The following is a 13,429-nucleotide window of genomic DNA, read 5'->3' as shown; positions in this document are numbered from 1 at the left end:
ACAGCTACCAACCGCCAAAGCTTATGCGTGTCATCCATCTCTCACAAACAAAGCCCATGGAATAAATTTGCTACAGAATACAAATAGCTGCATATTCAATATCTTCATCTCTTCAAAATGCCACCTATTCGAGGTGGACTCGGCGAGCGCCCGCGGGTGATCTTGTATCACCAAACGCTCATTCCAGGCGGGGGCCAGTATGTCTCCATGCTCCCGCTCCTCGAAAACAACACCGGAATAACACATGTTATTCTCGCGGCTTTTCACCTAAACGGCGCACCAGGAGACATCACTCTCAATGATGACCCGCCAGATAATGCCAAATTCGACCCCCTATGGGCCGAAGTGCCCGTCGTGCAGCGACAAGGCGTGAAAGTGATGGGCATGCTAGGCGGGGCCGCCCCGGGGTCGTTCACGCGGCTTGACGGTAGCCAGGCGGAATTCGAACAATTTTATTATCCTTTCCTGACTGTCATCCGCCGCCATGGCCTTGATGGAATCGATCTCGATGTAGAGGAGAGTATGTCTTTGCAAGGCATCATACGACTCATCGACCGACTCAAGGCTGATCTGGGCGACGCGTTTATCATCACCCTGGCTCCCGTGGCAGCTGCACTACTTGGTATTGGGAACCTATCAGGCTTTGATTACCGTGAACTCGAGCAGGCTCGTGCTTCTAAAATCGGCTGGTACAATACCCAGTTCTACAACGGCTGGGGTCCCGCTGAGGATCCTCGGATGTATGCCAGTATGGTTTCCCAGGGGTGGTCTCCGCGACGGATCGTGTACGGTCTTTTGACAAACCCGGGTAATGGATCACAGGGTTATGTGTCGCAGGAGAAGATTGGACCTGTTTTGGCAACGTTGGTCGAGCAGTTTCCCAATTTTGGTGGCGTTATGGGTTGGGAGTATTACAATGCTCTACCTGGGGGCACGGCGAAACCCTGGCAATGGGCTGCTCAGATGTCATTGAGCCTGGGTATGAAAGATGTTGTCGTGGCAGCTCGTCAGTTAATGTCGGCAGGGCCGATGGCGAGCACTCTGAATAATTTGTTTCAAGATATGCTGAATCAGGGGCGTCCATGAAGCAAAACGAATATCTAGAATTTTCGACAGATCATGGCTATATACTTGTAGCAAATGGCTTTGTCCATGTTGGCCTGCATAAATTCCTTGCCACGTGAGAGCATTACTAGAACCTCAGCTTTTAGTACCTAAATTGTATACTACTGTTGGAGTCAAAGTAAGTAAATCTAAGGGTATAGTCAGGCAATAGATATAAATTGTATAAATTATACAAATTATACAAATTCATGCAATTTATAGGGCAAATTGGTGTTCAATATCTATGCTATGTTGTTGCATAGTATGATTGTTGATCTTTCCCTAGATAGATACGTCATCGCATCAATCAACCCTTGAAAAAGACCATCCTCCACTTTTCATCATCTCCATTGTTTCTATTTAGCATGCAGTGATTTTTACTCTTTACAGCTGGTCATATTGCATTGCATAATGGCCTCCCTACGGCGCATTACTGTAGCCACAAGCTCGGCGATCATCCGACTGACGGCCTTCGCGTTTCTGCGATGGGTATAAGGCCCCCATAAACAGTCAATCTAGCGTTTCAGAAAACTTACATATTTACAGATTCCTGGCCACCATTTCGTGCCTCTGGTGGTTACTTCTCTAGTGGTGTACCTATCGTCAATATTCTCCTTGCTCAAGGACACCCAACCTCAAAACCAAGCAGCTAAAGCCCGAGGCTCGAACAGTCAGACTCCACTTCCAAATAATCACACTACAGGACTCTAACTAACGTAATTCACAGGGTATAAGTCAGAAACTAGCTGTGCTAAAGCCGGCGGTTCCGTGCTTAGTACACTGTTAACAGGGCTGCCTTCGGCAAAGTGGCCCCCTGTGGACCAGGATCACGATATTAATCAATGTGGTCCTGGCAGCGCTAACACTTGACTTCTTGACCCGTGGTATTCTACTGTATCCTACCACAGATGTCGCATTTTCGCGCATTGGATATGTGTCCCCAACTACTGCCAACTTGGTCTTTCGCGAGCCAGACTCGGCTCATCTACCAGTGGCGGTTATGTTCCAAGAGGTCTCTGAAACGAGCCAGGACTGGTACGAAGAGGGCATCGTCTACAAGGTGGATAACTCCACCGACTTCACTACGACGGTGAGCATAACCGACCTGAAGCCAGCGACGCACTATCGTTACTCGCTGTCTAACAGCCAATCTGGCACATTTACCACGGCGCCAGAGCCCGAAACCCCTGAAGCAAGCCGGCTGTCTTTTGTAACATCAAGTTGTCTGAAGCCAAACTTCCCTTACAACATACTATCACACCCACTACGGATCCCAGGCCTCGAGCAAATGACCGACGCTCTCGCCAAACTGCCCAAGCGACTTCGCCCAGCATTCATGCTCTTCCTAGGCGACTTCATATACATAGATGTCCCCTGGCGCTTCGGCTCAACAATGTCGCACTATCGCAGCGAATACAGACGCATCTACTCATCCCCCTCCTGGACCCACGGCCCAGAAGAAAATCGCGCCATCGACCTCCCCTGGCTGCACACCCTCGACGACCACGAGATCGAAAACGACTGGTCGCAGGGCAACAAAACCGCCCCGTATCCTGCAGCAGCAGACCCCTTCATCCACTACCACGTGCGAGCAAACCCACCTATCCCCGCCGCACCCTTCGCCCATCCAGACAACGTAACCTACTTCGCCTTCACGCAGGGCCCAGCCTCATTCTTCATGCTAGACACACGTACCTACCGCACCGAGCCCTCGCACAAGAACTCAACCATCCTCGGCCTTCCCCAACTCCAATCCCTCCTCGCGTATATCTCAACCCCAGAGCCAGCAGGCATACACTGGAAAATCATCTCCTCCAGTGTGCCCTTCACCAAGAACTGGCACGTCGGTACCACAGATACCTGGGGCGGATTCCTGGACGAGCGTCGCACAGTCTTTGAAGCAATGTGGCGCGCAGAGCGCGAGCTGGGAATCCGTATCGTTCTGCTTAGCGGTGACAGACATGAATTCGGTGCTACTAGATTCCCGGACCCAGAACTTAACCTAGGTCGCGATCAGCTTCTGCCTAATACGGCTGGAATGGGAGTGCATGAGTTCAGTGTTGGCCCATTGAGCATGTTTTACCTCCCCATCCGTACGTACCACCAGACAGACGCCGAGGATGTTATGGTGAAGTATGCGCCGAATGGGAATAGTAAGTTCGGGCTTATTGATATTGCGGATGTTGTTGAAGACGTTGGTTCGAGTGCTGCTCCGCCTGTCCGGGCTCGCAGCTCGGTTCTTACGTACTCGTTGTATGTGGATGGGGAGGTTGTTTGGAAGTATCGTCTCAGCGTTCCATTGGATCGTGATGCGAGTGTCCATGGCCCTTCAATGCCACCGGGTCAGGTGGTTCAGGATGAGATTCCGGATCTCAGTTGGAGTGTGGTACTTGGGACTGTTGTCGGACGGGTGCCGGAGTTGACGAAGTGGATTGTTGAAACGGTTAACGATCTCTACTTTCAACTTGCGGATAGACTGCGGAAGATTGAGAGACTTGATTAGCTGATTTGATTGTTACTCTAATGAATCGTCTCGTTTGCTCATTAGAATCCATCCAAGACAGGTTGGATGACCAGTTTACGTAGGTTCCTCCAAGCAGGTGGCATGTGGGTGTGATATCTCGGATGATACAGCAGTGGGAGGAGCGCGGCCTTGAATCGCACAATGTCAAAAATCCAGGTTCTATAATCAAGTATCCAACAAGAATAGTCGGCCGCTTATGCGGCCTTGTCCTCTCTTTTCAAAAGTCTATTGAGATGTCTTTTTGGGTGTATACGAAGGCGATAAAAAAGCATATTCTGTGCAAGAGACCTTATAAATTAAATGCCTAGCAAGCCCAGGGCGAGATCGGGCTGTGATTTGTATCTCGTTACATAGATATATGGTGGGAAAGGGGGATTTTATACACGGTTTGCGCTGGGGGAACTGCTGAACCAAAAACAAAACGCCGATCGCCTTGGCCCCCTAGGATCGATTCACTGGGGTATAAGATGTAGGTAGACAGGAGGGAGAAGGAGAGGAGATTGGAGACCGAAGATCAATGACGCACTCGATGGGAGAGACGCTTCTGCCATTGCCAAGCTGGAAGATTTCAGATAGCGAACTGTCTCGACCAGTAAAACAAGAGGGATAGGATGAGAAATGAAAAAAAAAAAAAAGAAATCGCTGAGACTTGATTTCAGGGATGTCTCTTCACAAATGATTAATTAGATCAGATGAGTAGCGATTTGGCGGGCTCCAAAAGGTAGACGAAGACGAAGGCCTGCTGGCTCGACGACGTCGATTAGAAGCGTCCGCCGCTAGAACGGCCATGGCCACCTCTTGTTGTCACCTCGTCTTCACTACCACCAGCGATTCCGCCTAACAGACTAGCTCCCCAGATGCCGGCGATGCCCCACATTCCAATACGCCAGCCGCGGTACAGGCCTTGGATACCCTGGCCTTGTTCTCGTTTCTTCTGCGAGGTACGCTGGCCGAGGAGCTGCTTGGCACGCTCTGTGTCGGAGGGTTTCGAGCTGACACCCTCCTCATAAACAACATGCCACATTGTGCCAATGATACCGCGGTATGTGCGCGGAGTGGGGACAATGGTTTCCACATCGGAGGCATCAATAGATGCCGCACTGATGCTACCGCCTGATGACTTTTGGCGCAGACTCAAGGATGTATATGTGGCGATCTGGGCGCGGCGGAGCACGGTCTCGAGGGGGAATCGCACGGCGAGTTCAAGTCCTGAGCCAAGGAATGCACAGAGGTTCCATGCGTTCGGGTTTAGGAGGGGGTCGATGGACATATAGGATTTGAGGAAGAGTGGTGTGGAGGTCATAATGAGGTTGGGGAGACTTGAGTGAAGCACGGTGATTGGGACGAGATGCGAGGGGATTGTGCAGTTGGGTGTGGGGAGCTGGCGGATAGCTCGGACGAGGGATCTCGGCCCATGGGTTGCTGGTGTGAGCATCAGGAATGTACGAGCGGTGTCGATAGGAGCTAGGATCAGGGCCGATAGCGAGGATGAAATGAATGACAGGACCAGCGTTGCCAGAGGGGATGATGCCGTCAGAATGTCCGCTGTCATTGACGTGGAGATATCCTCCTCGGGCAAACCGACGATTGCCGTGAGAAGACTGCGGATGAAAGTGTTGAGGGTCGGCAGGAGAAGTGAGTAAATGAATGTACTATTAGAGGACTTCCAGAGGGAGGTTGGGCCGCTGGAGGACCAAAGCTGAGATAACACTTCGGTCAAGGAGTTCGAGTTCTTGAGAGTCAAGGCATGTTTGGGCTGTGCGGCAGATTCCGGTCGAATATAGCCACTGCGGTCGGTAATGTGGTGGCGTGATTTGCGAGATCGAGGTGTACTCGGTGTCGGCGTTGGAGGGGCCGCTGAGGTGAAGTAACTGGTTTCATCATCAGATGATTCCGAGTCCTATACGCAATTCCGTCAGTCATTTGCCGTGGAATTCAACACATCTTTATATTAGCTATAGAGAACAGCATGCTTACCGAATCATATGAGCTTCCTTCAGCACCCGGTGTCGACTTCCGATCCCACTGTTCCTCTGTGGCGTCTGGTACGACATACACCTGCAAGATGGTTTTGGCGACATCGAACGGCTGTGCAGTCAGAACTTTGGTGTAGCGCACAAGCGCTCGGTTCAGGCTATCGCGGACCCAGTCAGACACAGATGGCGAGGCTTCCAAATAATCGGCATAGTCCAAGTCCGGGATGAGATCACGAGCTGTGCTGCCAAACACATGGCCCGATGACGGCGATGCTACCTCGGAGGGCGCATTGGAAGCGGGCGATAAGCCAGACGGGGGGATATAGTAAGGCCGCAAGGGATTGATCCCTTCACGAGACGCCATAATGTGATGTTGGTCGGAGTTAAAGGTGGTTCGGGGAAAGAAGAACGGGAGGAGTGGAATGTCCGAACGCCCAAGCTTTGTCAGTCGTTTTTTTTCCTCCGCGGCCATTGGCCGATCAGTGTTCACTCTTCCTATCTTCCCCCGGATCCTCTTTTTTCCCTTTTGACTTTCAAATTCCCCTTTTAATTTATTTATTCACTTCTCTGCAACATGGCTTTCTGGCGTGAGGTTGGTCAGCAATTGCGCCGTGTGCCTAAGACCGGGGATGTTTGTTTGACTCAATCGCGGAGATGCCTCAGTTATTCAAGGTCATGGAAGAACACCGGAATCACAACACCCATTCGCTCGCAAATCAAAGCACAGAGAAGCCTTCAATCACCTTGGCAAGGATATAATACGTCCCGACGTGCTTTCTCAGTGACTACCCAAGCTGCGCATGGTCATATCACGCCGCCAAAGGCCGGAGAAGAGTACGCCCACCAGATTGCACTTTTCTTGCGCTTTTGCGCTATCTATACCACATGCTGACTTTGATCCGTAGGATCAATTTGACTTTCATCGACAAGGATGGCACCAAGATAGACCTCCAGGTTGCCGAGGGCGATAACCTACTCGACATTGCACAGGCCAATGACCTTGAAATGGAAGGTAAGTCGGGCCAAAATAATGGTTATTTAATTCCAAATGTCTGACATTATGTCTGGAATAGGTGCGTGTGGAGGATCTTGTGCCTGCTCAACATGCCATGTGATTGTGGACGACCCGGACACCTTTGATAAAATGGAAGAGCCATCAGACGACGAGAACGACATGTTAGATCTGGCTTTCGGGCTTACCGAGACCTCTCGGCTGGGCTGCCAGGTTATCATGACCAAGGATCTTGACGGAATGGTTGTGCGGTTGCCATCCATGACACGGAATCTCCAAGCAAGCGACTTTGAGTCGAAATAAAGAGATCAGCAGAAACCCCGGGTGGGACTGTTTGGATCTTGAATACCCTCATATCTTATCTGAATCGAGAAGGCTGGACACAGCGGGGGTTTATGGTCCTATTTGGTCCCAAATAGGACTTTGTACTGTAATATTCATCTGATGCATCTAGTACGCTTGCACGGTATCTCAAAATGAAAATCTCCTGTACTATTTTGATCAAACAAGACTCTCCACATAAGCAATTTTATTACAATGTAGAAAAGAATATATAACAAAAAAGAATTCTCCCAACGCCAGAAACATGCCATGGGTAATCGTAGATCCAGCTCACGCCTCTTCGATGTTCAAAGGCTTTCCCTTCTTTCCATTGATCAATTCAAGGAATCCTTGCTTGCTGACCTCGTTGGCAGCCTTCTCCCGTTCTCCCATACCAATTGTGCCCTTCTTGCGCTCATCCTTGGCCGCCTCCTCTCCTCGGACTTGGGCCGCGCGCACAGCATTGAACAGCTTGACAACACCACGCTGCGCCATCTTGCGCACGCGCTTCTCCTCCTCGGCGACAGAGCCCGCAATTCCTCGCTGAATGCCCATCACATCACGGATACGGCCGCGATCCATTTCCTCCTTCTTCTCAGCGCGCATCTTGGCCCGCGCGGCGTTGTCGAGCTTCTCATCTGCAGCATCGTTGACAAGCTTGGCGGCATACGAGCTTCGCGAGAGAACGGGATCAGCACGTGCGGAGGTAGGAAGTTTTGTGGACAGAATTTTGGAGATGGAGGTTGAGAATGCGGTAGGGTCGTTGCGCTTGGGGACGGCTCGGCCGCGATTGGCGCCTGTAGCTTTTCCGGCCGGTGATGAGTCGGAGAGATCATCTTCGTCGGATCCAGAGACATCGCTTTCATCGTCGTCGTTCTCCAGGTCTTCGTCGTCCAGCTCAATCTCTTCGCCGACATTGGAGTCTGAGTCGCTAGCGCTAGCGTCTGATTTTTTCGGTTCGGGTGCGGGTGCTTCTTTTTGTGTCTTTGCCTTCTTCATGCGGATATCGAGGGCCGAGGGCTTGGTGACTGTGACACCTCCTTCTTCGGCGTCCGAGTCTTCAAGACTGACGGGGTTGAAATTCCCATCTTCTTCTTCGTCCTCGGAGCTGCTGTGATAGAAGCGCTGCTTGACGAACTTCTTCTTGCGGCCAGTGTTGCCTTTCAGGCCATCAAGGACCTTGCGCTTCTTGGAAAAAGTAGGAGGCATTGTTACAAAAAATTAATGTAATAATGCAAGTAAAGAAGAAAGTCAAGACGCTGATCCAAAAGTGCCCGTATCACAACTTTTTTTGGGGCGGTGAGAAAGTGTCCGCTCTCCGATTGGCCCCTCCACATCGCCTCTCTGGTCTCTCGACGGGCTTCACCCTCACCCCTCATCCATCGCGGAATCATAGACGACTACGGTCTCATTCGGGCTTTTCTTATTAATCGTTTACATCTACACACATCTTCACCATGGTTCTTCAAGACCTTGGGCGGCGAATCAATTCCGCCGTCAATGACCTGACTAGGTCCAATAACCTCGACGAGAAGGTATGCCATGTGTTGTCCAGTACGGCCCACAAGCCAACCTGCTAATACAATAACAGGCCTTCGATGACATGCTTAAGGAAATTTGCGCCGCTCTCCTCTCCGCCGATGTCAATGTCCGTCTCGTAGGAACGCTACGCAAATCGATCAAAGCCAGTGTGAACTTCGCCTCGCTCCCAGCCGCAGTGAACAAGAAGCGACTGATCCAGAAGACCGTCTTCGATGAGCTCGTAAAATTGGTGGACCCGCGTGCAGATTCCTTCCGGCCGAAGAAGGGTCGCCCCAATGTCATCATGTTCGTCGGTTTGCAGGGTGCGGGTAAGACAACAACGTGTACGAAGCTAGCTCGGCACTACCAGACGCGAGGATTCAAGACAGCGCTGGTCTGCGCGGATACCTTCCGTGCTGGTGCTTTCGATCAGCTGAAGCAGAACGCTACTAAGGCTAAGATCCCATACTATGGTAGTCTGACGCAGACGGATCCTGCTGTCGTGGCCGCAGAGGGTGTGGCCAAGTTTAAGAAGGAACGTTTCGATATCATCATTGTTGATACCAGTGGTCGCCACAGACAGGAGGAGGAACTCTTTACGGAAATGACACAAATTCAAACTGCCGTGACCCCAGACCAGACCATTCTCGTGCTCGACAGCACAATTGGTCAATCTGCCGAGGCTCAATCCGCGGCGTTCAAGGCCACAGCAGACTTTGGAGCTATTATTATTACCAAGACTGACGGCCATGCCGCCGGTGGTGGTGCCATTTCTGCCGTCGCCGCGACACACACTCCCATTATCTTCCTTGGTACCGGTGAGCACATGATGGATCTCGAGCGGTTCGAGCCCCGAGCGTTCGTCCAGAAGCTACTTGGCATGGGCGACGTCGCCGGACTGGTCGAGCACGTCCAGGCCATGACTAAGGATTCCGCGGGTGCCAAAGAAACATACAAGCACATTGCGGAAGGTATCTACACTCTGCGCGACTTCCGCGAGAACATCACATCGATTATGAAGATGGGCCCGCTGTCCAAGCTGTCCGGCATGATCCCCGGTCTGTCGAACATGACCCAGGGTCTAGATGACGAAGACGGCTCACTGAAGCTGCGCCGCATGGTCTACATCTTTGACAGTATGACTGTAGCCGAGCTGGACAGCGACGGCAAGATCTTCGTCGAGCAGCCTAGCCGCATGGTCCGCATCGCGCACGGTAGTGGAACCACGGTCCGTGAGGTCGAGGACGTGCTCTCCCAGCACCGCATGATGGCCGGCATGGCCAAGCGTGTTGGCGGCCAGAAGAAGCAGATGCAGCAAGCCCAGAACATGATGAAGGGCGGAAACAAGAACCAGCAGATGGCTGCCATGCAGAAGCGTATGGCCTCCATGGGTGGTGCTGGCGGCGGTGGTATGCCCGGTATGCCCGACATGGCCAAGATGATGCAGATGATGGGAGGTGGTGGCGGCGGCATGCCAGATATGCAGAGCCTAATGAGCCAAATGGGCGGTTTGATGGGTGGAATGGGAGGTGGTGGCGGTGGACGTGGAAGAGGACGTTAAGCTCGGTCTTTGATGATCTTCTTATTGCCTCCTTGCTTTTTTCTTTCTCCTTTCCATATCAGACCGTTGGCTCATCAATTTAGCATCTGGGCTGGTGTTTGGCGTTTTCTTGCTCCTTCACATTTATGTGCAACACCTGTACACGAGAACAAATTTGGTAATGAGCCTATCACTATCACATATACCATCCTGGAAAAGGAATTATATCCCCTTCTTGTTCCACATCTTGAATTACGATTTTGAGAGAAAAGCAAATTGTAGTGCGGTACTATCGTTTCATTCATAATAAAACCACGTTGTACACATAATCTTTAAAAGATAAACGCCGCTAAAATCCACCCGTCTAGTAAAAGGAGAGAGAATTAAGCTCGAAAACAAAGGGTCCACCAGATCAACTACTGACCATGTTCATAGCGGCCAGGAGACCCTGCACCAGGCGAGCCCAGTGAGATCGAATGAGAATCAACATGTCATGCTTTTGGTGGGAGATGGAAAATAAATCGAGCCATGTAGATATACATGGAGCTCAGATCGATTCCCCATAGGAGACAGGGAGAAAAAGACAGAAGGGATATGAAACAAGTCCGTATGATGGTACATGAAGCGCCCGGGAGAGGGGGGGTTGGGTATCAAAAGTGCGGAAGAAAAAATAAATCAAAGGGGGGAAAGGAACCCGGACGCATGAGATCCATGAGGATTGTTTATTTTTCAGCGAAGCGACGATCGAAGTATCGCAACACGCCCATGACGCTCGCGGCCTCGACCTCCAGAGCACCTCGGCTGTCTGCGGGAGCGATCTCACGGGGGTCAGGGAGGGTGTGGAGCTTCGGCAGCCAGGTTGAGATCTCGTCGCTGGCACGGTTGAAGTTCGGGTGACGAGACAGGGTGGTGAATGTATCGGCACAGCTCAGGGTTAGCTCTGAGGGCGGAGCGGGCTTGGGTGCGGGAGGTTGCGAAGGCATGGAGGCGTTGTTACGCGGCTTGGGCGCGGCGGCGGGGGCATTTCTTGACATGCAGCATCCGCCGTCCTTTCCTCCGCCTCCGCAGCAGCCTCCTCCCGATGGAGTTCCGCTCGCTGACCGGGAGGCTGCCAACGTCTTGCAAAAAAGAGTGCTTCGGGGGTCGGCTTGACACTGGGCGCAGGTGCCTGGCCCATTGGCACAGGGGTTGGTTGCTTGGCTGATGGGTGGGAGGGTCACTTCTGAGCGGACGTCTCCCTCAGATGGGGGCGGGGTGAATTGGGAGATGGATTGGATTGGTGCGAGACGGTTAGTCTCGAATGTGTTAATGTTGCGCACACGCTGCTGCTCCTGTGCGGCCATCTCGGCGCAGATACAGGGAGTGCCGTCCTGGCAGAACCCGCAGGGATCAACGGGGGGGCGAGGAGACGTCGTTGTCGTTAGATTGTGTTGGAACGCTAGAGAATTGAGCGGTGAAATCGATTTCCATCTCTTCCGGATCGGGCTTGATGTGGGGGTCCCTGTGATCACGTTCCGGGCTGCCCACGCCATGAGGTGAGTGTCTAGAACGAGATGACTCGTGGGTATCCATCGGCATGCCGAATGCATCTTCAATGCACTGGCAGTGGGCGTTGGAGCAGTTGTTGCACCCCAGAGGTACATTGACCTGTCCATCCTCCTTGTTGCGTTCGGTACTAGTAGGTTGGACATCCTCCATTCGGGAGCTTCTGGTCTTGCGAGGTGGCAATGGCACAGAGTCCGGGATGGGCGCAGGCTTGCTAACGTTAGGGCCAGCAAGAGATGACCGGAATTCCTTAACAAGGGCTTCCTTTGCACTGCGCTCGATCGATACTTCCTTCTCCAAGGCGTGGCATCGGTCGCGCCACCAGCCCATCTCCTCCCGGCACTGATCAACCTCACCGGAGAGGTTTCCAATTTGCTGTTGGAGCGAGGCAACTTGGATATCGTGGCTATCTTCGAGTTCTTTCATTTGCTCTTCCAATTCACTCACACGGGCGGCCCGGCGCTCACGGAACGCTCGTTGAGCTGCTCGGTTCTGAGCTTTGCGTTTGGTCGGCGGGGTGTCCGTAGCTGGCTTGCGACCAGGCTTGGGACGTGGTGGGATTACCCATTCTTTCGAGGTTATAGAGCCGGGTGTACCCGGTCCTGGGGAAGGGGCTACAGAGGGTCTGGCGGCCAGCGTGGGTGCCGGTGCGAGTGCCAGTGTAGGAACTCCAGCTGGAGCAGGTGCCATAGACACACCACTGGCCATTTTGACACCGAATTGATGTTCAAATACTGTGTGGAGGTCAGTTGGGAACAACTAATCGGGGATGGTCGGGGCACACGCACGAGCCGTTTCTCGGTCGGAAGAGCGGAAGTGCGCTCATATGAGCCGATAAGCGAGAAAGACCACTTGCAGAGGAAGAAGGAGTTTGAAAGAACGAGTCTTCTTTCAAACCCTGTTCTTTATGGATTAATCAGACGGAGAATGGACACGCAAAAGAGCATAGAAAGGTTAAAGAGAAGAGAGAGGTGCGAAGGGAGGGGGGGAAAGCCGAGAAAAAGTGGCCGATGATCAGATTAGATTATGTGCTCACATGATGCCGGTTTCGGACGTTGACCTTTTTCGGCTGTGTGTAGTTTTGCCATTCTTCCAGGGTTTGCTCTTCTTTTTCTTTTATTGTTGATTTACTATTGGTTCATTTACTATCTTCCTAAACCTAATCCCGAGGGGATCTTTGAAATTTTTTTATCTGATCCGAATCTGAGTGGAGATGGTTCCGAGAAAGCGTTGGTGGGCTGACGCAGCACTTTTTTACTGTAATAGGCATATATTATTTGGTTGGTCTTATTTTTTCTTCGCTAAATGCGTTTATTATTTCTTAGGCACCGCTTGAGTATCAATTGCTTGAGCTGGCTAAGGATAGCTGCAATAGCAAATAATCCCATCCCAATTCCTAATTGCATACTCTGTAACATGCTAAACTTCCTATGCAGTTCACCGTTCACCCGCCTGATCGTCAATAACTCAAGGACAGACGACACGGATAAGAACTCTCCAGTGAAAGTAAAATTTGCTCGAGTGGGGTGTCTCGTCAATCCATTGACCATGGGTGGGCAAAACTCCCCCTACTTACGGTCTACCAGCCCTGTAGCCATTACCTAGCAGAAACGGCGACTGAGCCAATGAGGATCTGACAATGCGCAAAAGAACCTTCCCAGGAGTCATTCACCAGCGGTGAGGGTATGGATCGACATGGGAATAGGATCCCGTAGGGCCGTTCTCGGTCTCTTTGATCTTATCTGATTGCACTAAAGCTGCTCGCCTCCAGGGCTGACCATAATCCAAGGGCTAAACTGGAAATCGGCAAAATTGTCTCTCTTTACCTGCCGTATTTTGCCTCTTTGGATGATTGGGTCGGCCTTCTGTGGAAGTGGTTGGTGGTC

The 13,429-nt window shown here is 51.7% G+C and overlaps 8 protein-coding genes across 8 annotated transcripts; 4 read left to right on the top strand and 4 right to left on the bottom strand.

Moving 5' to 3' along the window:
- Window positions 1-117: 117 nt before the first annotated feature.
- On the top strand, window positions 118-1,086 carry N7487_000847 (putative class III chitinase; the record flags this gene model as incomplete). Its single annotated transcript, XM_056868595.1, has 1 exon — window positions 118-1,086. One exon carries the CDS (start codon window positions 118-120, stop codon window positions 1,084-1,086), a length of 969 nt encoding a protein of 322 aa, XP_056733379.1.
- A 429-nt stretch (window positions 1,087-1,515) lies between these two features.
- N7487_000846 (alkaline phosphatase family protein) lies at window positions 1,516-3,607 on the top strand (the record flags this gene model as incomplete). Its single annotated transcript, XM_056868594.1, has 4 exons — window positions 1,516-1,593; window positions 1,651-1,774; window positions 1,832-1,879; window positions 1,962-3,607. The coding sequence occupies 4 exons, from the start codon at window positions 1,516-1,518 to the stop codon at window positions 3,605-3,607; spliced, it is 1,896 nt and encodes a 631-aa protein (XP_056733378.1).
- A 781-nt stretch (window positions 3,608-4,388) lies between these two features.
- Window positions 4,389-5,968, bottom strand: N7487_000845 (mitofusin complex protein UGO1; the record flags this gene model as incomplete). Its single annotated transcript, XM_056868593.1, has 2 exons — window positions 4,389-5,528; window positions 5,606-5,968. The coding sequence occupies 2 exons, from the start codon at window positions 5,966-5,968 to the stop codon at window positions 4,389-4,391; spliced, it is 1,503 nt and encodes a 500-aa protein (XP_056733377.1).
- A 130-nt stretch (window positions 5,969-6,098) lies between these two features.
- On the top strand, window positions 6,099-7,127 carry N7487_000844 (ferredoxin family 2Fe-2S iron-sulfur cluster binding protein). The gene is made up of 3 exons (XM_056868592.1): window positions 6,099-6,438; window positions 6,510-6,616; window positions 6,678-7,127. Exons 1-3 carry the CDS (start codon window positions 6,179-6,181, stop codon window positions 6,917-6,919), a joined length of 609 nt encoding a protein of 202 aa, XP_056733376.1. The 5' UTR covers window positions 6,099-6,178; the 3' UTR covers window positions 6,920-7,127.
- Window positions 7,128-7,228: 101 nt separating this feature from the next.
- On the bottom strand, window positions 7,229-8,146 carry N7487_000843 (rRNA-processing protein RRP15; the record flags this gene model as incomplete). Its single annotated transcript, XM_056868591.1, has 1 exon — window positions 7,229-8,146. One exon carries the CDS (start codon window positions 8,144-8,146, stop codon window positions 7,229-7,231), a length of 918 nt encoding a protein of 305 aa, XP_056733375.1.
- A 248-nt stretch (window positions 8,147-8,394) lies between these two features.
- Window positions 8,395-10,019, top strand: N7487_000842 (RNA-binding signal recognition particle subunit SRP54; the record flags this gene model as incomplete). The annotated part of the gene is made up of 2 exons (XM_056868590.1): window positions 8,395-8,472; window positions 8,529-10,019. 2 exons carry the CDS (start codon window positions 8,395-8,397, stop codon window positions 10,017-10,019), a joined length of 1,569 nt encoding a protein of 522 aa, XP_056733374.1.
- A 701-nt stretch (window positions 10,020-10,720) lies between these two features.
- N7487_000841 (uncharacterized protein) lies at window positions 10,721-11,341 on the bottom strand (the record flags this gene model as incomplete). Its single annotated transcript, XM_056868589.1, has 1 exon — window positions 10,721-11,341. One exon carries the CDS (start codon window positions 11,339-11,341, stop codon window positions 10,721-10,723), a length of 621 nt encoding a protein of 206 aa, XP_056733373.1.
- A 46-nt stretch (window positions 11,342-11,387) lies between these two features.
- On the bottom strand, window positions 11,388-12,251 carry hapX (bZIP transcription factor HapX; the record flags this gene model as incomplete). Its single annotated transcript, XM_056868588.1, has 1 exon — window positions 11,388-12,251. One exon carries the CDS (start codon window positions 12,249-12,251, stop codon window positions 11,388-11,390), a length of 864 nt encoding a protein of 287 aa, XP_056733372.1.
- Between the last annotated feature and the right edge of the window lie 1,178 nt (window positions 12,252-13,429).

The sequence above is a fragment of the Penicillium crustosum genome, assembly GCF_028827405.1.
Source record: "Penicillium crustosum strain IBT 35664 chromosome Unknown utg000001l_segment0_segment0, whole genome shotgun sequence".
NCBI lineage: Eukaryota > Fungi > Ascomycota > Eurotiomycetes > Eurotiales > Aspergillaceae > Penicillium > Penicillium crustosum.
This window is presented reverse-complemented; position numbering and strand designations above follow the sequence as displayed.